This window comes from Salvelinus alpinus, chromosome 21, assembly GCF_045679555.1.
Source record: "Salvelinus alpinus chromosome 21, SLU_Salpinus.1, whole genome shotgun sequence".
NCBI lineage: Eukaryota > Metazoa > Chordata > Actinopteri > Salmoniformes > Salmonidae > Salvelinus > Salvelinus alpinus.
Genome location: NC_092106.1, coordinates 3081635 through 3106710, shown reverse-complemented (window position 1 = coordinate 3106710; position 25076 = coordinate 3081635). Strand labels below are relative to the sequence as shown.

The 25076-nt window shown below is 41.4% G+C and overlaps 2 protein-coding genes across 7 annotated transcripts in view; both read right to left on the bottom strand.

The window, feature by feature from the left end:
- LOC139547634 (RNA-binding protein FUS-like) overlaps window positions 1-3839 on the bottom strand; it is a 29253-nt gene extending 25414 nt beyond the window's left edge. Inside the window, exons 1-6 of one of the 2 annotated variants that reach the window (XM_071356605.1) lie at window positions 3702-3839; window positions 2916-2946; window positions 1537-1573; window positions 1364-1430; window positions 1186-1273; window positions 911-1014 (exon numbers count right to left, since the gene is read on the bottom strand). In XM_071356605.1, coding sequence (XP_071212706.1) covers window positions 911-1014; window positions 1186-1273; window positions 1364-1430; window positions 1537-1573; window positions 2916-2946; window positions 3702-3711 — 337 coding nt within the window. In that variant the 5' untranslated portion in view covers window positions 3712-3839. The remainder of the gene's footprint in view (window positions 1-910; window positions 1015-1185; window positions 1274-1363; window positions 1431-1536; window positions 1574-2915; window positions 2947-3701) is intronic. The other variant, XM_071356607.1, reaches the window with a different exon arrangement.
- Window positions 3840-4614: 775 nt separating this feature from the next.
- The window catches only part of LOC139547631 (NADPH--cytochrome P450 reductase-like), a 33495-nt gene continuing 13033 nt past the window's right edge, over window positions 4615-25076 (bottom strand). For 2 of the 5 annotated variants that reach the window (XM_071356600.1, XM_071356599.1), the window contains 14 exons: window positions 21167-21215; window positions 12605-12733; window positions 12018-12167; window positions 11310-11434; window positions 10899-10988; window positions 10680-10778; window positions 10303-10419; window positions 10008-10126; window positions 9475-9656; window positions 8887-9036; window positions 7924-8191; window positions 7577-7722; window positions 7024-7109; window positions 4615-6868 (listed from right to left, as the gene is read on the bottom strand). In XM_071356600.1, coding sequence (XP_071212701.1) covers window positions 6724-6868; window positions 7024-7109; window positions 7577-7722; window positions 7924-8191; window positions 8887-9036; window positions 9475-9656; window positions 10008-10126; window positions 10303-10419; window positions 10680-10778; window positions 10899-10988; window positions 11310-11434; window positions 12018-12167; window positions 12605-12733; window positions 21167-21215 — 1855 coding nt within the window. In that variant the 3' untranslated portion in view covers window positions 4615-6723. Of the gene's footprint in view, window positions 6869-7023; window positions 7110-7576; window positions 7723-7923; window positions 8192-8886; window positions 9037-9474; window positions 9657-10007; window positions 10127-10302; window positions 10420-10679; window positions 10779-10898; window positions 10989-11309; window positions 11435-12017; window positions 12168-12604; window positions 12734-17437; window positions 17643-21166; window positions 21216-24122; window positions 24258-25076 lie in introns of those variants that run through there. The other 3 variants (XM_071356601.1, XM_071356603.1, XM_071356602.1) reach the window with 3 other exon arrangements.

Sequence of the window (25076 nt, the reverse complement as noted above, 5' to 3'; positions counted from 1 at the left end):
GTCTCCCAGTCACTGCTGCTGAAAAACATCCCCCACAGCATGATGCTGCCACCACCATGCTGCACCGTAGGGATGGTGCCAGGATTCCTCCAGATGTGATTCTTGGCATTCAGGCCAAAGAGTTCAATCTTTGTTTCATCAGACCAAAGAATCTTGTTTATATGGTTTGAGAATCCTTTAGGTGCCTTTTGACAAACTCCAAGTGGGCTGTCATGTGCCTTTTACTGAGTGGTGGCTTCTGTCTGGCCACTCTACCACAAAGGCCTGATTGGTAGAGTGCTGCAGAGATGGTTGTCCTTCTGGAAGGTTTTCCCATCGCCACTCTGGAGCTCTGTCAGAGTGACTTGGATTCTTGGTCACCTCCCTGACCAACGCCCTTCTCCCCCGATTGCTTAGTTTGGCCAGTCTTCCATTTAAGAATGATGGAGGCCACTGTGTTCTTGGGGACCTTCAATGCAGCAGACATTTATTGGTACCTTTCCCCAGATCTGTGCCGACACAATCCTGTCTCAGAGTTCTACGGACAATTCCTTTGACCTCATGGCTTGGTTTTTGCTCAGACATGCACTGTCAACTGCGGCACCTTACATAGACATGTGTGTGCCTTCCCAAATCATGTCCAATCAATTGAATTTACCACAGGTGGACTCCAGTCAAGTTGTAGAAACATCAAGGATGATCAATGGAAACAGGATGCACCCAATCTCAATTTCAAGTCTCATCATAAAGGGTCTGAATACTTTTGTAAATAAGGTATTTTATTTTTTGCAAAAATGTGTTATGGGGTATTGTGTGTAGACAGAGGAGATTTTTTTTAATTTTATCAATTTTAGAATAAGGTGTAACATAACAAAATGGGAAGGGGTCTAAATACCTTCCGAATGCACTGTAAATTGATAGAATAACTAACCTTCACTTCGACCTTTGTAGCCTCCTTGAGATTGTTCATAAGAGCCGCCACCGGCGGTGCCGCCATACGAACTTGGCTGACTGTATGACGACTTGTCAGCACCACTATATCGTGAGAAGTTTTCACAACAATTATTCCCGAGACACCAACAAAGACTTTAATAATGAACAAAACAGATTACTGAAAGGTAACATTTGCAATGAGATTAGTCCAGTAGAAAGGCAAAGTACATAACGGCAAGGAATACTGTGTTTATGTAGTGCCAGTGGCCTTACCCAGCAGCGGAATCCGAACCTTGTTGCCCATAGACATCATAGGGCGGCTGGCCATAGCTTGCCGCCTGTGTTTGGCCATAACCCTCTGCTGGAGAAACAAAAATGGAAATGTTATGTATTAAAAACAGCAACTTCTAGACCTCAAATAATTTCCCAAGACTCCAAAAATGTAACATACCAGACTGTCCATAGCCAGCATAACTCTGTCCACCAAATGAGCCACTTCCATTTCCTTGACCGTAGCCCTGCAATATGCATTTAATTGTCATTATCTGAACAAAAGTGGGATGAAATTAACATAGAAAATAGTTTCATACAACATTCAGTGAGAAATTGAGGGGCCACACATACCGGCCCACTCTGCTGAGCTGGAGGATAAGCTCCATAGCTGTGGGAGGGAGAGCTAAAGTTAGATATCTTAGAGATTCTCCTGAACTTTCGTATACTTCTTAGCCTGTAGTTCTGAAAGTAGCACTCACGAGCCAAAATTGGTGCCCGAAAATTGCATACTGTCTCACATGTGCGCACCACGTCAGTGCCCCCCCCGTGTCCCACCCCCCCTTACGCTGTGTCCACTGCGCCGTTGGGCCCGCCCAGCAACCTCATTGGATAACACTGGGCAGGCCTCAAATGAGAGGGGGAGAAGCTCATTGGCTAGATCTATAATTGCTTGGGGGCTCGCCCACTTTGGGGAAAATGGCATGGCACAGCTTCAAGAAAAGAGTTGCTTTCAACCTTGGGATTTCATGGCTAGTTGAGGTAAGAAAGTTATTCGGCTCATATGCATGTATGAACTACACATTGACATATCCAGCCCAAAGCGGGAGCAAAAAAAATAAAAAATAAACTTTTAGCCACCAAAGTACTGGAACATGTCTTTAATGCAACATCTACACCCCCCAAACAACCGATTTGGAAATGCATTTCTAATGAGCAACATCAGATGTCCACATATGGATGAGTTTGTTGCTAGAGCATTTAACATAACTTAGACTCCCGATGTCTCAAAGCTATTGGTTTGACTCAGTTGTGCATTGTTCTGGTTGCGGAAAACAACCCTGCCACAATATAGCTGGTTTCACCCAAAAAAACGTTTCCTGTCAAAGGCATATGTATAAATCTTTAGGAACTCTATTTACCAGATGTAAAGTGAAATGTCCCTTGCTATCAAATAAACATCTGAATCCAACTTTTGTCTGAACAGCACCATATTCCTGTAGATTTAGACAGTAGGCTGCCATAAGACAACACACCTAATGCTAGACATTCTACCACAAAATATACCACTGTATACACAGCAGGAATATAGTGTGGTTGGGACAAATTGTATTCAGACTTATATTTGATAGTGAGGGTCACATTTCACATCTGGTAAGTAGAGTTCCTTGAAATGTTATATATGCCTCTGGCAGGAAACGTTTTTGAATGTTGCCAGTTATATTCTGGTAGGGTTATTTTCCGTCGCCACCCACCAATACAATTCAGGGAGTTCAACCAATACAGACTCCCTATGTTGAGCCCCAAAGCTACCACAACTGGGGATGTACTATCAACTAGTTTACCCGTCAAAAACATATCCGATTAAATATTTAAAGTGATCAAGCATTGTGTGGATAATTGGAGAGTTTACACAAACTATTATGCAATTGCTTAAGTGGTAACTAAATATAAGTTCCATGGCAACTTGAAAGCGCCGAGTGGCTAATGTATTCATTGTGTTTTCACGTTACCTTTGAGCGCCAGGCTGACCGTAGCCCGAATCTGTGAACGAGAAGGATATGGGTGATTGGGTGGCAAAATTGCTACAATGTTCGCTAGCTGGTTAGCCAATGAGCCATCTAACTGTTAGCTAGGCATTGAACATGTCTCCTAATATGAATAGCAAAGATCGTACCAATAGGACGTAAACCTGTAACGTTAGCTAACTTATCTCGCTATATTACTTTAACTTATTTCGATATCAAGTAAACTTAGTTTGATAAGCTGTGACTTATATTAAATGTTGTTCCCATCTAATGTTATCATAAAGATAATGCATGTAAGTCAATACGAAATGCATATAAATACCCGGTGTAAATAGCAGGCCTTGGATAGCTGGCGTTAGCTAGCTAACTATCGTTGCTAATAATATGCGTGATACTCGTAGACTAGCTAGCTAACGTTAGCGTGCTAGTTAGCACCGTGCTAACAGGACCACGCTGCGCGACAAAAATGGCGGTCAATTCTCATCTAAAAAGGGAAACTAAACAAGAAAGATGGTTGAGCGAATCAAAATAAGTGTGATTTTACACAAAGCGGCAGACGTTATTTTCGAAAGGGTAATAAATTCGCCAACAAACTATGGCTGGTGTTCATTCTCTAATGGTCGCGCTTGAAAGCTTGTTAAACTAACGCTACTTTAACTAGCTAGCGTGCTAACTGAGCCAGCAGTCTCATTAAATGTTTTTTATTTTTAAATGTGACACATAAAATTCATATTGAACACATCGCATACACTTAGTTCACAATAAACTTACCAGAGGCCATTCTCCTCCGTTTATTTTTTTTTCTCGATGAATCACTTTTCAACAAATTAAAAACCCGGTAACAGCAGCGCACAGTCGCACATACACTGCGGCAATTGTGAACTCTAACCTACTGCTGGGATGAACCAACTTTTGAGTACATTTACATTTTTTCTTACGCATAATAATTTGAAACCAAGTAACCTTCAAAACATGTGTGTTGAACATTGTTAAGTTCGTATTGAATAAATGTGTCATAACTAGTGACACGGCACATGTTATACAGTAGTTTGCTAAAAATGAATACCCCTATTGTTAAATAATTGTGTGTTCCATGTAGAGCCGTTCTCTTCTTTCCCTTTGATTTCATCTTTAACAGCCCATTGCGTGGGAACGATCTAGCCCAAAGGTTTATACTATAACGCAGAATTCAAGGACTTAGCTAACTTCCCAAAATAGTCTGAAATAATTTAGTATTTTTCAGTAAGATGAAATTCAAATGGCCATTGTATCTTTGACTCAACAACCAAAAATAAATTAGTTTAGCTTTCTTTAAAGGGAAGTTCACTCATTTTTCATGTGGCCTTATATTCACCCTTTCTGTGCTTGTAGTTTATACCCAAACAGCTTTTTTTTTTTTTTTTATATTTTGTTTTGAGGTATGATTGATCCTGCTTTGTAGTATACCCCCTTGGTGGCCTTTTGTGGCTGTGATATATTTAAATTGAGACTAGTTGTGACCAGTTATTATGCCTGCTCATCTCTGGTAAAGGGTAGACAGCAGTCACATAGGGCCTCCATCCATCAAACATACTTTAATCCATCTGCTCTTCTTGCATCCATCCATCCTTCCATTTAATAATTGAAAATAACAATACCATTTCATTTTCTAAAATTTGATCAGATTAACAGGACATGAATAAACTTGACTATTTATTTAATATTTTTTATTCATTTTAAAAAGACATGCCAAGTTACATTCATTCAGTTGAGACACATATTACTTTATAAAATGGAATGTGGACAAAAAAGTAACAGGAATGGAATCTATGTCTTCACAGAACATGGTTTCTCTCCAATATTTTTTGAAAAATGTCAGTAAGTGAACAAAGGGATGCCAAATTTAAATGGGAGACAGTTATAAAGAGGTGGTAGAAAGTAAATCTCGACAAGTTTGAGCAGCATCCGTCACATTTAACATCACATAAGTGTGATTTTACCTAAGTCAGTTAAGAACAAATTCTTATTTTCAATGACGGCCTAGGAACAGTGGGTTAACTGCCTGTTCAGGGGCAGAACGACAGATTTGTACCTCGTCAGCTCGGGGATTTGAACTTGCAACCTTTCGGTTACTAGTCCAACACTCTAACCACTAGGCTACCCTGCCGAGTATTTAAGTACAGATATGCATATTATTTACTCATCCCCCCCTTCCAGGCTTACTTGTTTTTTCTATGTCAACCATTTGCATTTCCATCCGTTTTGTCACCAAAGCCCCATATACTACCCACCACTGCGACGGGTATGCTCTCGTTGGCTGGCCACTACATATTCGTCGCCAAACCCACTGGCTCCAGGTCATCTATAAATCTTTGTAAAGCCCCACCTTATCTCAGCATAGCAGCACCAGCCCCTAGCACGCGCTCCAGCAGGTATATTTCACTGGTCATCCCCAAAGCCAACACTTCCTTTGGCCGCCTTTCCTTCCAGTTCTCTAATGCCAATGACTGGAACGAATTGCAAAAATCACTGACGCTGATCTCCCTCTCTAACTTTAAACATCTGCTGTCAGAGCAGCTTACCGATCACTGTACCTGTACACAGCCAATCTGTAAATCGCACACCCAACTACCTCATCCCCATATTATTACTTGCACATCTATCACTCCAGTGTTAGTGATAAATTGTACTTGTAATTATTTCACCTCTATGGCCTATTTATTGCCTTACCCCCTTACTCTTCTACATTTTTACACACTGTACATAGATTTTTCTATTGTGTTATTGACTGTACGTTTGTGTAACTGTTGTTTTTGTCGCACTGCTTTGCTTTATCTTGGCCAGGTGGCAGTTGTAAATAAGAACTTGTTCTCAACCTGGCCTACCTGGTTAAATAAAGGTAAAATTTAAAAAAATATGTTTTTACATTTGCATCAGGTATACAAATTCTACAGGGAACCTAAAAATCATTTTCATTGATATTTAGAAAGGCAGTCTCATGGAAAATAAAAGCTAAGAATTTCTCCTCAATAGAGGGATTGACTACTTAATTACACCATGATTCTATTTTCATGCCTTGCTAAAGGTTACTGTGATTGATTAGAAATGTACAGTAACATCCTCATTGCATAAAAAGGCTAAATATCCCTTATCCAAATGCAAAAGGTAAACAAACACTAATATTTTCAGTGACTGATTTCAGAGACAAAAAGATCTCACTTTTTATTTCACAAATCAAAATATTTATAATGCATTCTGAATACCCAGATTAGGTCAACTTCCTAAAGAAAAGACTTGCACCGTATGAGTTTTGTATTTAAGCCCACCCCCCCCCCCCCACTTTGCACCGTACAATTATGTACAGCTACAATATATCATCTCACTCACGATGTCGACAAATGTGATACTACATTTGACACTGCCAAACTGATGGCCGACTGACATGAAATATCAAATCAGAATGGAGGATAACCAACCATTATTGTGGTGCATGAAGGCTTGTGTTGCTCCATGGAAATAAAACAACCAGAGATGACGGCAGCGATATCCTTCCCCGGTGGTCACAAATCTTGGTCCCGGAGAGCTACAGGGTGTGTAGGCTTTTATTCCAAACACACCCATCTGAACTAATCAAGGTCATGATGATAAGCCAATCAATAGAATCAGACGTTTTAGTGCTTGGCGGAAAACAAAAGCCGGCACACCCGGTAGCTCTCCAGTACCAGGGTTGGTGACCCATTATAACCATTACTGACACAAACTGGCACAAATAACAATGCAAACAAATATAGGATGTGGTTGGATCCTAGGGGTTTTAGCTCCAGACGTCCTGCGAGTACCGTCCCTTGGTCATCAGTTTCTTGATGTAGTCGGTGGCCTGAGTGCGTGTCATGCCGCCCAGCTCCTCTGCTATCTCATAGAAAGCTGTCTGCACATCCCTGGCCATGTTCCGCGCATCCCTAAAAACAGGAGCATTTCTCTATAAGACATTTGTCTTTTAACACTTGTTTGAGGATTTTGTGAATTCAGGAGTGCTTTCAAGAAATATGTAAATTCAATTTCGAACAACTTTATTGCCATGGGGCAAATGTTACTGGAGAGGATCTTTCCTTACCCGCAGATGTATATGTGTGCGTTGTCTGTGTGGATCTGCCTCCACAGGTCCTCCTTGTTGGTCCTCAGGAGATGCTGCACGTATACCTGGAGAGACAGTGAGAGGAAAGAGAGATCTATCATCCTCTTGAGCTTCCAGTCTCCTTCAAGCAAAAAACTGATCTTGCAAAGAAACGCATTCCTCTTTCCTCATGAGATGAGGCAGCACAAACTCAATCCCTCAGGTATCCTCTGAGGGCTAGCCTAGGACTGTATGGAGTATGTGTTGACCGTCCCCACTAATAGTACACCTAATGGTACAGAATCAGACAGGTATAGATAAAAGGTCTATACTACCAACAACCATGATCGGCAACACTCAAGAACGCTATGGAAATATGAGTACAATTTTGTCTTGGTGTCCCAACTGCAGGGTGTGTAGGCTCAGATAACAATATGGCTGTATGGTGGCCTACGACTATCTAGTCAAATTCTAGCTACCAGAAAAGTACTGTTCACCATTTTAAATAAATGTTTAAGGTCCTAGTGCTGAATAACTAATAAAACAAGTATACCTTTTGCTCTTGGTCCCGAGAGAAAGCGATGTTGAGCTTCGTGATGACACCCGTTCTCTCAGCCTCCTCCAACTCCTCCTGGTACAGATAGTCCTCGTTCTTGTGCCTGCAGCCAAAGTACAAGACCGTCTCCCCCACCTCCTTGCCTACAGGAAAAAGCAGACCAATTGGCTTACTTGTATCCATACAAGACCGTTAAGGTGCTTTATTTTAGTCAATGTCACACAGAACATGACAACTCATAAAGAAAGACTATGCAGCATAACAAAACAATCAGGAAATCGACACATACACAAAACATTTCCATGCATCTATGCCTAGCTTCTATTACGGCGTCTACCATGTACCTTGCTGTTTCAGCCACCCTCGCTCCTGGATGAAGCCCATGAAGGGAGCGATGCCGGTCCCAGGACCGACCATGATGACTGGGTTGCTGGCCTTGAAGGGCAGGCGGAACTGAGACTTGCGGATGTACATGGGGACTGTGGACTTGCGGCCGTTGTCCGCAACCAGTTTGTTCTTCAGCCAAGTGGTGGCCACTCCCTTGGTGAGGCGCCCCGTTTTAGTCGTGTACTCCACTAGCACAGCACAGATGTGGATGCTATTGGGGTGGACCTACAAAGAGAAGGCATCATTAACCACTCTTTTTAGAACACACTATTGACCTACAATGGACGCTTAAAGGTCCAATGCAGCTGTTCTCAACTAAAATAAAACAAAATTAGCTTCTTAGCAAAGACCAATATGTCAAACAAGAATTTTGCTAGGACTGTCTGGAAGTGGTTTGAGTGGGGAGGGGGAAACTGAAAATGTGCTGTTATTGGCAGAGAGGTTTGGAATGTATTGGGCTATTAACGAACTTACCAGATGGTGATGTCACCATGGAAGGCCAAAACTCCCTCCCACAAAACAGGACGAAATTTCAGGCTCTCTTTTAAAACAGCTCTTACACTAAAAGGGAATTATCATAATTTTCCCACTTTCAAAGTATTATTCCAACCTCAGTGTGGAAATATATATAAAACACAGGATGCTAAATTATTTGACTGCAGTGGGCCTTTAATAAAACTTGGTCGTTTGACATTATCTGAATGTACTTCCTAGTGGAAGACAGCATCCGCTAAATAACTATTGTAAATGTAACATGAAAAATAACTGTATTGACATAGGAGCTAGGGTGTGGGGTCATTAGGGGTGATGTACTGGCGTATATTCACTAGAAATCATACAAAATAAATGCCTGCTTTAGTTTTTTCTGTTGCAAAACGTTTTGCTACAGTGCATGGATACACCCCTGTATATAGGCTCACTTTGGAGGAGGAGGCAATGGAGTAGTAGCGGGCCTGCAGGCGGGGCATGAGCTCACACAAGTGGTCGATGGGAGGCCGCAAGGATGGCAGATCCTCCAGGATGGCCAGGATGTTCCTGTTGTCTTCCAGCACAAATCTCTGGTACAGAGCCTAGTGGAGACCACAACAACAACACTCAGCTGGGATAACATGGAGTAGGTAGAAGTTGCCCTTAACTACTGATCTGTAGTCAGGAATCTGAGATACATGAGGGTCAGATATATTTACCATCCTCCTAAATTGGTTAAGGTTGGCGTTAAAATGATCCTAGATCTATGTTTAGCGGAAACCTTTCACATGGTGTTATAGGCTTATCAAGGTTGAGCTCAATTTCATTTAAATTCAGTCAGGAAGTACATTTAAATTCTTATAAAAAAAAATCTCACTGCTTTCTGAAGTTTGCTTCCTGAATTGACATTGAATTGACCCCAAGTCTGACGCTTAAGCGTACTTTCCCACTACCAATAACCCATCTTCGGTATGTGGAGGTAATCTTGACTACTTTGATTCAAATAGGAGTAGAGTTAACACGGTGTCAGAGCCACACACCTTGCCCTCGGGAGCAGACGAGGCCATCTTGTGCATGTTCTCCTGGTCCTTGGGGTCGGTGGCGTACTGGGCCAGCTCGTACAGGACGTTGGTGCGAGGCGGATGGATGATGTCCAGGTAGTGGGTCAGAGCCGTACGGTAGGTGGTGGGGCAAGGGAATGGGTGCTTCTTATTGGACTCCTCTGATAAACGGCATCAAATAACATCACATTAACATTGGTTATACATTAAGGGACAGTTTCCCAGACACAGATTAAGCCTAATCTTGAACTAAAAAGTAATCTCAATTAAGCTTTTTATTTTTAGTCCAGGACTAGGCTTAATCTGGGTAAGGCAAACCAAACCTAAGACTTAGAGTAATAAGACAGTTGGTGAATACACAAAACCTTCTTCTGCTTCAAAAAAAGTAAATACAGTGAGAGTAACATTTCAAGAGATGTCCAAACAGAATGTGTGTGTTTAAGGATCTTCAAAAGACATTGAGAGATATTCGGAGGACTGAGTCAAGGTGTTGCGTCAGGTCAGTGCCGTACCGTCAAGGTTATTGAGAGAAATAACCGTATCAAGGTCCACGCCAAGGATCTGTCCCAGCTTGTTCACGATCGCCGTGTCATTGGTGGGATATACGGCAACGTGGTCTCCCGACTCATATCTACAAAGACAGAATGACAAAGGGTTTTTTCTAGTTATCTTTCCACTATGTGAAAAGGCATAATTACATCCAAGAAGTGTAGCCTATTCCTTTTAAGGAAATACTGTCTGGGAGGTAGAGATAGATTGGTAACTATACAGAGACAAAGTTACGTCTCTCTTGGCTCTCTCTCTTACCTAATCTTGGAGCCTGTAATGTCGACTTCAAGGTGCATGAGATGCCTGTTGCCTGCTTTGTTGAGCTTGCGGTTAACAATGACTGGAGCCAGGAAGGGGTTTTTTGCATCAAATGGCCTGGGGGAAAAGGATCAATAGAATTTCAAACCAGTGAACTGTGCACAACAGCATGCAGCGACAACATAAGGTGAATCATAGAGGTGAACATAGATGGATGAAGCAGTGTTGCACTTTAGCATTCCAACAAGGAAATCCCCTTTAGCTCCACTAGGGGGCAGTAATACTCGTTTTGAGTGAAATCTATAAAACATCATTTAAACTCTGTAGCAGATAATGATTGTAATGATAAGTGAAGAGGATAGGGTAAAATAACTCACGGTTTCTGGGTCTCAAAGCTCTTCAGACTCCCCAACTCTCCTGTGTACACCTTGTTCATGTTGATGTCATTGTGCTCCTTGAGCTCGTACTGACGAATGCTAATGTAGAGCGAGAGGGCCTACAGTTAATCTGCAAATCGCTCCTGCCATATTCTTTGTGTGTGTGAATTGTGGAGGGACATTTTTCATGTGAAAAAGACAATAAATTGGGCTAAGTACCTGGAGTCCTCTCCTGAAGCCTCCACTCCAAAGTGCTCGCACATGGCTGGCCAGAACTGCTCCCTCCATGTCACAAAGTCCTCCTCCAGGCTGAACAATGAAAAGAAGCAGAAAACACCCTCTTATTTTGATCTCGACATCAGGGGTCTGAAAACATCGGTCACACTTTGATTCGGGAGTGATCCAAGGTTATGTACCAATTATTTCTCCTTCCTCACAAAGTGTGCACTCGTTCACTTCCCTCCACTGATTTGAAAGGAAATTGCTGGTATAAGAAATATGGTGGAAACTTCCATTAGCCCATGCCTCCACTAATTCAACGCCTTTAGATTTGTGGGAAGTAGTAAACAAGTGCACTCTTCAGGAGAAAGGAGATATTGGGACGCACCCCTCCAACGCAGCCTCACTCACTTGCCGTCGTCGTCTCCCATGCCCAGGTCGAAGACCCTCTTGGCTCCCAGCTCCTCCAGCCTCTTGTCCACATACGCTCCCATGGCATTGTAGTGTTCATATGTCTTGTTACCCAACGCAAACACCTGCAGGGAGAGACATGTCAACATCAGTTCAACATATTCAATATAAGATAGTATCCTATATACACAATATTTAAAACACGCACACAAGACACACAGAGACATGCACACACACTGAATGCAAGCTCCTGCTGCTAGTACATTGTGAAAGTTTATCATCTTTCACTCAGTGTAATTAATGCTGTTTTTTTGGTCTAGGACAGAAAGACAATGGCAGGGAGTGAAAGGAGCCCAAGTGACCATTCAGAGTGCCCGGCCAGATTCACTTAAGTCAGAAGTTAAATTCTTCACCCCATTGAGGGCAGGACCGTTGGATAGACCCCGACAACGCCCAACCAGCCAGGATGGCACGCATGTCAGCTATGGCTGAAGCCAGAATTCAACCAAACACATAAAGCCTATTTCTTGCATGTTGTCATTACTCATCTCGGTCTCGCACTAATGTTCATCGATGTGAAATACATTTGCCAAGCGTTCACTTTCAAATGTGTATGGAGCCAATATACGTGTTTCTCGGGCAAACTCTGTCCCTGATTATGAATGACGGGGAGGAGAAAGAGAGCGAGAGAGACAAAGAGATACTCACTGTGTAGTTGACTCCATTCAGTTCCCCGTCACTCTCCTGCAGCCAGTCATAGAAGTCCTGGGCATTGTCCGTGGGGTCTCCCTCTCCGTACGTGGCCATGCAGAAGATGGCCAGGGAGTTGTCAATCTCAGCCAGACGGGACAGCTCACACTGTGAATTAAAAGATGCCAAGACATTATAGAGATTTGCTATTACACAGGCTGTACGCCATTCAGGGTACTAGTAGCTTTTCAATTGTAAAGAACAGGTCCTTGGCTCAAGAGACTAATACTGATCTGTGCTATAAAGCCTGTGTGAAAAGCAAACAAACCATGACTGAAGCGAATCCTGGACCAGTGTGAGTTGCGGGTCCAAGACCCAGGACCAGAATACCAGGTATTGTGACGTGGCAACACGAGTCGCATGGTACTTTTTGCCCGTTGTAAACAACCTAGCTTGCTAACGTCAGGCAGAATGCAAAAATCGCACCCAATTTTTGTAAAATTCTAAAACGATCCAGGAAACTGGAACCAGGGTACCGAATTTCAACGCCCTAAGATTGTTCCTTTGACCCATATAAACCCTGATATTGAAATGTCGTTAGTTACCATGTCGTATTCCTCGGGGTCGGCAGCCATACCCTTCATACCGTAGCGCTGGGCGTCTTTGGACAGCCGGTTGGCAAACTCCTCGCCCGTGCCTGTCTGAGAGCCGTAGAATACCACAATGTTCCTACCCTGGAGAGGGAAACAGCAGCAACAGTTGGAATGAGGGCCAGGAGTTTTTTTACTGACCACATGAACTGGAGCCAGGAAAAAAAACTCCAGGCCATAGTTATAACCAAATCCCAACCCACCCTGCTGCCATTCAACTTTTTGCTGTCCAATAACGAGGTAAAATACTACATTATACAAGTTAGAGTATTATGTTCTGTGATAGAATAAATACACTAGGAATAGCTTCCTAATATTTAGTTGCAACCCCCTTTTGCACTCAGAACAGACTCAAATTGCCGTAGCATGGACTCTACAAGGTGTCGAAAGCTTTCCACAGGGATTCTGGCCCATGTTGACTTTAATGCTTCCCACAGTTGTGTCAAGTTGGATGGTGGTCCTTTGGGTGGTGGACCATTCTTGATACATACAGGAAACTGTTGAGCTTGAAAAACCCAGCAGCGTTGCAGTTCTTGACAAACCGGTGCGCCTGGCACTTACTACAATACCCTGTTCAAAGGCACCAAAATCTTTTGTCTTGCCCATTCACCTTGTGAATGGCACACATACATGATCCATGTCTCAATAGAGTACCACAGTATGAGTCATAATACCCACAAAAACAGAGGTCAAACAGGGAAATAGTTATTCCAATAGTTATTCCACCATTCATTTCTCTCACTGGAGATATTAGAAACACATAAAATAAGGGTTTAGTGAAGGCTTACTCTGGTGTGACGTTTTGATAACCATGTAAATCTCTCTAGAACAAGCTGACTTATCAATATATTCACCTGTATTTACCCCCCAAAAATGAAACGCTAATAAGCTGCTAATGTGGCTATCATAAAGAACTACAAATGCCACGATCTGGACGAGACTGCCAAATCGATTCAAAGGTAAGAATCTCTGGGTTAACTATGTTAGCTAAATGTACTATTGGTATTTATTAAGGATCCCCATTAGCTGCAAAATAAGGCAGTTTATACAATTTCAAAAACATTACAATACATTCACAGATTTCACAACACTGTCTGCCCTCAGGCCACTACTCCACCACATACAGTTGAAGTCGGAAGTTTACATACACTTAGGTTGGAGTCATTAAAACTCGATTTTCAACCACTCCACAAATGTCTTGTTAACAAACTATTGTTTTGGCAAGTCGGTTAGGACATCTACTTTGTGCATGACAAGTAATTTTTCCAACAATTGTTTACAGACAGATTATTTCACTTATAATTAACTGCATCACAATTCCAGTGGGTCAGAAGTTTACATACACTAAGTTGACGGTACTGTTAAACAGCTTGGAAAATTCCAGAAAATTATGTCCTGGCTTTAGAAGCTTCTGATAGGCTAATTGACATCATTTGAGTCAATTGGAGGTGTACCTGTGGATGTATTTCAAGGCCTACCTTCAAACTCAGTGCCTCTGATTGACATCATGGGAAAATCAAAATAAATCAGCCAAGACCTCAGAAAAAAAAAATTGTAGACCTCCACAAGTCTGGTTCATCCTTGGGAGCAATTTCCAAACGCCTGAAGGTACCACGTTCATCTGTACAAACAATAGTAAGCAAGTATAAACACCATGGGACCACGCAGCCGTCATACCGCTCAGGAAGGAGATGCGTTCTGTCTCCTAGAGATGAACGTACTTTGGTGCGAAAAGTGCAAATCAATCCCAGAACAACAGCAAAGGACCCTGTGAAGAAGCTGGAGTTAACAGGTACAAAAGTATCTATATCCACAGTAAAACGAGTCCTATATCGACATAACCTGAAAGGCCGCTCAGCAAGGAAGAAGCCACGCTCCAAAACCTCCATAAAAAAGCCAGACTACGGTTTGCAACTGCACATGGGGACAAATATCATACTTTGGAGAAATGTCCTCTGGTCTGATGAAACAAAAATAGAACTGTTTGGCCATAACGACCATTGTTATGTTTGGAGGAAAAAGGGGGAGGCTTGCGAGCCAAATAACACCATCCCAACTGTGAAGCACGGGGGTGGCAGCATGTTGTGAGGGTGCTTTGCTGCAGGAGGGACTGGTGCACTTCACAAAATAGATGGCATCATGAGACAGGAAAATTGTGGATATATTGAAGCAACATCAAGACATCAGTCAGAAAGTTAAAGCTTGGTTGCAATTGGGTCTTCCAAATGGACAATGACCCCAACCATACCTCCAAAGTTGTGGAAAAATGGCTTAAGGACAACAAAGTCAAGGTATTGGAGTGGCCATCACAAAGCCCTGACCTCAATCCTATAGAAAATGTGTGGGCAAAACTGAAAACGCGTGTGCGAGCAAAGAGGCATACAAACCTGACTCAGTTACACCAGCCCTGTCAGGAGGAATGGGCCAAAATTCACCCAACTTATTGTGGGAAGCTTGTGGAAGGCTACCCAAAACGTTTAAACCAAGTTAAACAATTTAAAGGCAACGCTACCAAATACTAATTCAGTGTATGTGAACTTCTAACCCACTTGGAATGTGATGAAATAAATAAAAGCTGAAATAAATAATTCTCTATTATTCTGACATTTCACATTCTTAAAATGAAGTGGTGATCCTAACTGACCCAAGACAGGGATTTTTACTAGGATTAAATGTCAGGAATTATGAAAAACTGAGTTTAAATGTATTTGGCTAAGGTGTATGTAAACTTCCGACTTCAACTGTATCTACAGTACAAAACCCATGTGTACGTGTGTGTATAATGCACATGTTATCGTGTGTGTGTGTGTGTGTATGCATGTGTCTGTGCCTATGTTTGTGTTGCTCCATAGTCCCCGCTCTTCCATAAGGTGTATTTTTATCGTTTTTTTTGTTTACTGCTTGCGTCAGTTACTTGATGTGGAATAGAGTTCCATGTAGTCATGGCTCTATGTAGTACTGTGAACCTCCCATAGTCTGTTCTGGACTTGGGGACTGTGAAGAGACCTCTTGTGGCATGTCTTATGGAGTATGCAAGGGTATCTGAGCTGTGCGCCAGTAGTTCAAACTAGGTTTGCAATTTGGGCAATATTCAGAGGTGGAAACTTTGTGGAAATTAACAGAAATATCTGCAAATTATTATTAATACCATTTAAATGTAGATGTTTTTTGCATTGGATATATTTACCATATAATGGAGACAGAAACATAAACCTTTTACCTAATCATAAGTAGACATAATTGCAAATGATTAAATCCTTCCAATAGAAATTTTAAAAACGATTTAGTTACAAATTGAGCTTTAATTAAATTAGTTGACTCTTCAAATGGGATGATGTCACTGAACAACAAAAGGGAATATTGAATGACCCCCAATGATCCATTGCATCTCCCAAAAACATTAAACATACATCTGTAAAATGGTAGTTTAGAAACTAAAGCTTGGTTGTCTTCCTCTCAGGCTTCCATGTCTTCTCCCTGGACCTCCTCAATGTCCACCTCTTGAACATCAGACTCAGAGGCCTCATCTTCACTGTCACTTTCCAACCTTGTTGAGGATGGCTCATTGTCAGGTTCAAAAAGCCAGAAATTTGCCTGGATGGCCACCAATTTTTCAACCCTTGTATTAGTCAGCCTGTTGCTTTGGTGTGTGTGTTCCCAAACAGTGACCAGTTGCGCTCTGAGGCGGCTGATGTTGGGATTTAGAGGATGATGGAGGCAACAGTGGAAAGAGCCTCAGATCCACAAAGTCCCTTCCACCAGGTGGCTGATGAGATATGTTGCCACGACTGCCATATTGCATCTCCATCACAAAGCCATTGCTTGGAAGTGTGCTTCGCCAGACTGCCAAGAACCATGCCCTCATCCAAGCCAAGGTGGCGAGACACAGTAGTGATGACACCATCGGCCTTGTTGATCTCTGCACCAGACAGTAAGTATGCTGCGTACACGCTGCGACGTGTATGGGCTTCAGGCAGAAGTCTTCATGCTTTTTGATGTATTTCAGAACCACGGTTTCCTCTGCTTGGAGCAACAGTGGGCAGGGCATTACAGATTTCTTCTTACATCTGCAAGCAGTCTGAACATCAGACAGGATGGCATTGTCACACTCAATCAAAGCAATGGCTACTGCTATAGGTTTCAGTAGTTTCAGGCCGCTTACCACTTACCACTCTTATTTTCAGTGCCATGATGTCCTTGAGGAGCAGATTCAATGCATGAGCAGCACTGCCAATGGATGTGATATGAGGGTAGTAACTCCTCTACTTTAGGCCAAGCAGCCTTCATGTTCCCAGAATTGTCTGTCACCAGTGCAAATACCTTCTGTGGTCCAAGGTCATTGATGACTGCCTTCAGCTCATCTGCAATGTAGAGACCAGTGTGTCTGCTGTCCCTTGTGTCTGTGCTCTTGTAGAATACTGGTTGAGATGTAGTTAATTATTCCCTGCCCACCTACATTCGACCACCAATCAGAGATGATTGTAATAGTCTGTTTTCTCTATGATTTGCTTGACCTTCACTTGAACTCTGTTGAACTCTGCATCCAGTGAATGAGTAGCTAAAGCATGTCTGGTTGGAGGGGTGTATTCTGGGGGAAGAACATTCAGAAATCTCTTCCAATACACATTGCCTGTGAGCATCAGAGGTGAACAAGTTGCATACGCCGCTCGAGCAAGACATTAATCAGCATTTCTCTGACTACGTTACTCCATTGAGTCAAAAAAACTTCTGATTCCAGGAGGACCATGAGCTGTTGCTATTTAAAGGTGTCTGATTCATCATTTTCACCTTGAATAGAAGTAGAGGGACTTTGGTCAGAGGTTGCTTGTTGTGAGCGCTGTGGGAACTTTATGCACTTGGCCAGATGATCCTGCATCTTTGTTGCATTCTTCACATATGATTTGGCACAGTATTTGCAAATGTACACAGCTTTTCCTTCTACATTAGCTGTCTCCACACATCAGATAGTGTCCGTGGCATTTTCCTGTAAATATTAGAAAATAATGAGTAAAAAAATATATACAATTCCATGTACAGATAAATAGTTAAGCAGTTAGATTAAACAACTCCTTTGTAAGATAAATGTTTTAAAATGAAACAAGTGAATTAACACTCCTCAGTTTGCAGGCTCAAGCAAGCTTAAACCCAAATGGTAGCAAAAACTAACCAGCAGAAATTGTTAACAAGTTAGAAATGATTTAAACACACTTTGCGGTAGGCAACTATTTACTAGTCAACAAAAAATAATGTATGTCAAAGAAAATATATTCACCCCACCCAGTATTGTAATGAAAACTCACCAGTAAACATGTAGTCCTTGGCTCAGACAGTGTAGTAGTGTGGGCTCAATAGCATCTCATTAGTGTGCAAGACCTTGAGAATCAGCTGTACATGTGATGGAAGAATGCACTGTGCATGGCGAGGGTTGCAATTCCATTGAATTGGGGATAGTTTAACCAAAATATGCCACAAGACCTAGAATTGCTTTGTGTGTATCCCACAAAAAAGGTTCACTGTTATAAGCTAACTTTTTTGATGAATTTAAGCAAAATTCCCCAAATTCCAGGTCTTAATGTCCCATGGAAAATTTCCGGGAAAGTTTCCGACCATTTGCAACCCTAGTTCAAACAGACAGTTCTGTGCATTGAATGTCAATACCTCTCATAAATACATGTAGGGATGAAGTCAATCTCTCCTCCACTTTGAACCAGGAGAGATTGACATGCATATGATTAATGTTAGCTCTCTGTGTAAATCCAAGGGCCAGCTGTGCTGCCCTGTTCTGAGCCAATTGCAATTTTCCTAAGTCCCTTTTTGTGGCACCTGACCACATGACGGAACAGTAGTCCAGGTGTGACCAAACTTGGGCCTGTAGGACCTGCCTTGTTGATAGTGCTGTTAAGAAGGTAGAGCAGCGCTTTATTATGGACATACTTCTCCCCATCTTAGTTGTATCAATATGTTTTGACCATGACAGTTTACAATCCAGGGTTACTTCAAGCAGTTTAGTCTTTAGTTGAGGTTTAGGGTTTAGTGAATGATTAGTCCCAAATACAATGCGTTTAGTTTTAGAAATATGTAGGGCTAACTTATTCCTTGCCACCCACTCTGAAACTAACTGCAGCTCTTTGAGTGTTGCAGTCATTTCAGTCGTTGTAGTAGCTGACGAATAGTGTTGAGTCATTCGTATATATAGACACACACTTTACTCAAAGCCAGTGACATGTCATTAGTAAAGATTGAAAAAAGTAAATGGGCCTAGACAGCTGCCTTGGGGAATTCCTGATTCTACCTGAATTAGGCTGGATAGGCTTCCAGTAAAGAACACCCTCTGTGTTCTGTTAGACAGGTAACTCTTTATCCACAATATATCAGGGGGTGTAAAGCCATAACACCTACGTTTTTCCAGCAGCAGACTATGATCGATAATGTCAAAAGCTACACTGAAGTCTAACAAAACAGCCCCTCCAAACGTTATATTATCAATCTCTCAACCAATCATCAGTCATTTGTGTAAGTGTTGTGCTTGTTGAATGTCCTTCCCTATAAGCATGCTGAAATTTGTCAATTTGTTTACTGTAAAATAGCATTGTATCTGGTCAAACACAATTTTTCCCCAAAAGTTTACTAAGTGTTGGTAACAGGCTGATTGGTTGGCTATTTGAGCCAGTAAAGGGGGCTTTACTATTCTTAGGTAGCGGGAAAGACTTTTGCCTCCCTCCAAGCCTGGGGGCACACACCTTCTAGTAAGCTTAGATTGAAGTAAATGGCAGATTGGGGATAATAGCGGACGATATTGCCACTCCTGTAATTTTCCATCCAAGTTGTCAGACCCCGGTGGCTTGTCATTGTTGATAGACAACAAATATTTGTTCACCTCTTCCACACTCACTTTACGGAATTCAAAATTACAATGCTTGTCTTTCATAATTTGGTCAGATATACTTGGATGTGTCGTGTCAGCGTTTGTTGCTGGTATGTCATGCCTAAGTTTGCTAATCTTGCCAATGAAAAAATAATTTAAGTAGTTATCAGTTGGTTTTGTGATGAATCATCCATCTGATTTAATGAATGATTGAGCTGAGTTTGCCTTTTTTCCCCCAAAATGTCATTTAAGGTGCAAAGTTTTTACTATCATTCTTTATGTAATTTCTTAGTTTCATAGTGTAGTTTCTTCTTCTTTTTATTCAGTTTAGTCACAGGATTTCTCAATTTGCAATACGTTTGCCAATCGGTTATGCAGCCATACTTCATTTGCCATTCCTTTTGCCTCATCTCTCTCAACCATACAATTTTTCAATTCCTCATCAATTTAACAATTTTTAGTAATTTTCTTAAATGGGTGCATGCTTATTAGTGACTGGAATAAGCAATTGTGTCACGTGCAGTGTCTGTTTGCGCCTTATTACACACCACAGACCAACAAACATTCTTTACATCAATAGCATAAGAATCACTACAACTTATTGTATGCCCTCATACACTATATTAAGCCCAGCCTTTAGAACTTGTGTTCCTAGATATGGCTACTATATTGTGATCACTATATCCGATGGATCTGGATACTGCTTTCAAGCAAATTTCTGCAGCATTAGCAAAGATGTGATGCATACATGCTGATGATTTCATTCCTGTGCAGGAATTTGATGCTAATTAGCATTTTCGAACCCGAGAGTAAATTGAACCGAATATTGATAAAACTCATCTTTCCGAGAGAGATTTACATGGTTATCAAAACGTCACGCCAGGGTAAGCCTACACGAAGCACAACCCTTATTTTAAGTGTTTCTAAAATCCCCTATGGAAAAACTATTGGTTTTATGGCTATTTTCACACCTCCACTGTTGGGCTCTATGGTCTCAAGGCATCCTTCTTTAACCTGTCTCCTCCCCTTCCTCTACAATGATTGAAGTGGATTTAACAAGTGACATCAATAACGGATCATAGCTTTCTATGTCATGGAAAGAGCAGGTCTTCTTTATGATTTGTATACTCAGTGTATTTCACCATTCATGGTTCCCATGATAAATCATTAGACAGTGAGCAACAGAGACAAGACTAAATGATGGCGTAAAATACCATCATTATTGTATTTATTTCATCTCCTGATATCTGGGGACTTTGCAGCCAAATCACACTTGCTTACTCAAGCCTATATCAATTTCTCAAGATCAGCTAGTAACGTTACTGAGCAGATCTAGGTTAAATAGCAATTTGAAATCTTTCAAATACATTTAGTGTTTGCTCTTTTCTGCCTGGATTGCCAGATGGCCAGGGTTCTCACCTTTTCGAACATTCTATTGACTCTATTGTACCAGAAACGCTCAATCCAGCCCAGAACATATTTCAAATGATTTCAAATAGCATTTGAACCCAGGTCTGGACTGAGGAGTCCGGAGGATCCACTGCAATCCGTCAAGCTGTCCTCTACCTAAGAACCATTATGTAAAGCCAGTCTAGTAGCTAGACCATTGTCCTTCCCACCCCCAATATACCAGAAAATAGAAAAACACTAACTGTTTTCTTCATCTTCTCAATAAAACTAGTCTCTTGAGTAGAAGGTGCTCTGAAAAAAAAAGAAGACAAATGTTATGTACTTTCAAAGTCTATTGAGAAAATCATACACTGAAAAATCATTCTTTCACCACTATATGCTGGGACATAAAACACTGCAAATCAATGATGCTTTTCACAAACAAGAAAAGCACATGCCTGGTACAGGGACGATCACTTTTCACACTATGCACATTAATAGGAATGTTACAAGCATGTCAATGGAGGACCTTCACACTTTCCTATAGCCTGGTTGCCAGATCGATTTGTGTTTCAGCCAACATTGCTTGGCATGACAGTGAACACCACAACAGAGGAGTTGGCTAAAAGAATGCCAGGCTATCTTGTTTAAGAACCTATTCTCACTACGAGAGACTGCCAAGAGAGTGAGAAAATACCCTCGGCTAGACCTTTTACTGCAATGTAAACTTGTTAACTTGTCACATCTTCGACGGCTGCTTCCGGAGGTAGCGCATGTCACTGGCCCGATTGTCTGATCTTCATGTCTTAACGTAATGATGGACTGTCATTTCTCTTTGCTTATTTCAGCTGTTCTGGCCATATTATGGATGGTCCACAAGTTAACTTTTAACAAGGCACACCTGTTAATTGAAATGCATTCCAGGTGACTACCTCATGAAGCTGGTTGAGAGAATGCCAAGTGTGCAAAGCTATCAAGGCAAAGGGTGGCTACTTTGAAGAATCTCAAATATATTTTAGATTTAACACTTTCGTTTACAACATGATTCCATGTGTTATTTCATAGTTTGTCATCACTATTATTATACAATGTAGAAAATAGTAAAAATATAGAAAAACCCTGGAATGAGTAGGTGTGTCTAAGCTTTTGACTGGTACTGTATATAAAAAATTGAGACTATCACATTTTGTGCCATATGCCACAGTCTAAAGGGAGACTGTACTTCCTGATTTGGCCTGGTATAAGATTTGGTTCATTAAGAAATGCAAGCGGCCATGACTGAATTAAAACCCGAGTTGGTCTCGTGTGTGTGTGTGTGTTCGCAGGTCGGACGCTTTAGCTGGTGTGTGACTGACAAAATTGGTTCGACTGTGGATAGCTTAGCCGTGGCTAGTTAGGAACCATCAAATTACACAATGTAAATGAGACAATATGTTCATGTTGCACACCATTTAGTTGTCATTAAACGCTTTCAATATTTGTATATACATGTCTACTATATTAGTTACGATGTTGTAAAGTCATTGAAATTTGGAGCCATTGGAATTTTAACATTGTCCCATAGGGATATCCAAAGTAAACCCACATTTACCACAGGTATTCTGCTCAGGGTGTGCAGCTGCACTGAATTGATGATTACTTCTGTGCTGTCAAATGTGGGCAGGATGGAAACAAACTCAACCGTCATTTGTTGTGATGCAGTCATGACCATAAGTCTCACAAAACTCAATTTCGGACGAGACCGATTTTATGACCAAAATTATCCTATTTACACTTTGTAGTCAAATTTGACAGTAGAATAAATGTTCGACTCATATCAAATCATAAATGTTATTGGTTACATACACATACTTAGCAGATATTATTGCGGGTGTAGCGAAATGCTGGGTGCTCCTAGCTCCAACAGTGCAGTAGTATCTAACAATTCACAACAATAGACACAAATCTAAAAAAGAATGGAATTAATATATAAATATTAGATTGAGCAATGTCGGAGTGGCATTGACTAAAATACAGTAGATTAGAATACAGTATATACATATGAGATGAGTAAAGAGGTATTTAAACATTATTAAAGTGACTAGTGTTCCATTATTAAAGTGGCCAGTGATTCCAAGTCTATGTATATAGGGTAGCAGCCTCTAAGGTGAGGATTGCGTAACGATGGAAGCCGGCGAGTGATGGCTATTTAACAGTCTGATGGCCGACCTTGAGATGGAGACTGAAAAACAGCTCAGTCCCAGCTTGGATGCACCTGTACTGACCTCGCCTTCTGGACGATAGCGGGGTGAACAGGCCGTGGCTCAGGCGATTTATGTCCTTGATCTTTCTGGCCTTCCTGAGACATCGGGTGCTGTAGGTGTACTCAATGACACATAGGCTGGGGGGGGGGGTTCTACTATGCTAACATATGGAAATATTTTAAGACGGTCATAGCAAGGTTCATTTAGCTGTTTGATTTGTAGTTTTAGGCACTTAAGGTATATTAAAAAAATATATTTAACAATTATTTGATGAAACATTGCATTTGGCCTTATTGCTTAGTCCATAGAAATGTATTGAACAACAGCTTTATAAATGGATTAAGACAGTCAACCCCCCCCACCCCCAAAAAATTTAAATTAAGTTTGATCTGAAGTGCCTGTCCTATATCTGAGAGAGAAAAGAGAAAAAAAATAATGTTTTGATGCATTTAACACCTTATTTTAGGCACGGAACTATCTTCATATACACTTCCATAATGTTTCTTACTGCTTACCGGCTACCTTCAGACTAGTCTTGTGAGGCTTGTGGGCATCCTAGAGCAAACCACATGTTAGTGAGCGACGCGCCTTTCCACAGAGGGGTCATATTAGTGTGTAGCCCAAACGGTTTAGATAGACAGAAGTTGGCAGATCGGATGTATCAACTTCATACAAGTATCGCGATGCTTGTAGGGGTCGTAGAGCAAAACAGAAAACATCATACTTGTGAGTCTCACATCTTTCCATAGAGGGCTCAAAATACACTGACCAAAAATAAACGCAACATGCAACAACTAGCGATTTTACTGCGTTACCGTTCATATAAGGAAATCAGTCAAGTCATTAGGCTAAGGATTTCACATGACTGGGCAGGGGTGCAGCCATGGGTGGGCCTGGAAACGCATAAGCTCACCCATTGGGGGAGCCAGTCCCAGCCAATCAGAATTAGTTTTTCCCCACATAAAGGCTGTATTACAGTAAGTTTCATCAGCTGTCCAGGTGGCTCGTGTCAGACAATCCCGCAGGTGAAGAAGCTGGATGTGGAAGTCCTTGGTTGGCGTGGTTACACATGGTCTGCGGTTGTGAGGCCGGTTGGGCGTACTGCCAAATTCTATTAAAAAAAAAGTTGGAGGCGGCTTATTGTAGAGAAATTAACATTCAATTATTTGGCAACAGCTCTGGTGGACATTCCTGCAGTCAGCATGCCAATTGCACGCTCTCTCAAAACTTGAGACATCTGTGGCATTCTGACAAAGGATAAAATGCTCACCAACAGAGATATAAACAAATTTGTGCACAACATTTGAGAAATACGTTTCTTCTGGGATCATTTATTTCAGCTTATGAAACAGGCAGTTTACATGTCGCGTTTCTATTTTTGTTTAGTATAATAAACATAAGAGACCAGCAAAATGGATGAGTGTGGCGGTATAGCAGGAACAGCGGCGTCTAGTGGTCAAAACCTGGTACTTTCACACTACTTTATGGTAAATGATGCAAGCGACTTCAACTACTAATTTCTCCACAAAGGGGATGCCGCCATGAAGGCATTATCAAGTGCTTGTCAAATTGTGAATGAGACTATTGGTGTGTACAGACTGCGCAAAAAACAAAGCAGAGCTCATGCCTTTCAAGTGACTTTAAAAACAATCATTAGAGCCTCATCATGCAGCCTTACAATGCATTAAAAATCAAAACATGTAGCCCAACGTTTGCAGAACAACTAAAGTTACTAGAATAACTCTAAATTAAGCAAATAGGAGTACCTATTTCTTTGTTAACCGCTCCACACAGACTAGCCGCATGTCCACACTCCCTCAAATAATTGAGAAAATATTTATATTTTATTCAGCTTTGTTCAATTGTATTCTTCATACTATAAAATAATACCACGGTATTATAAGCAAATCATGTCTGCTAAATGAACTAG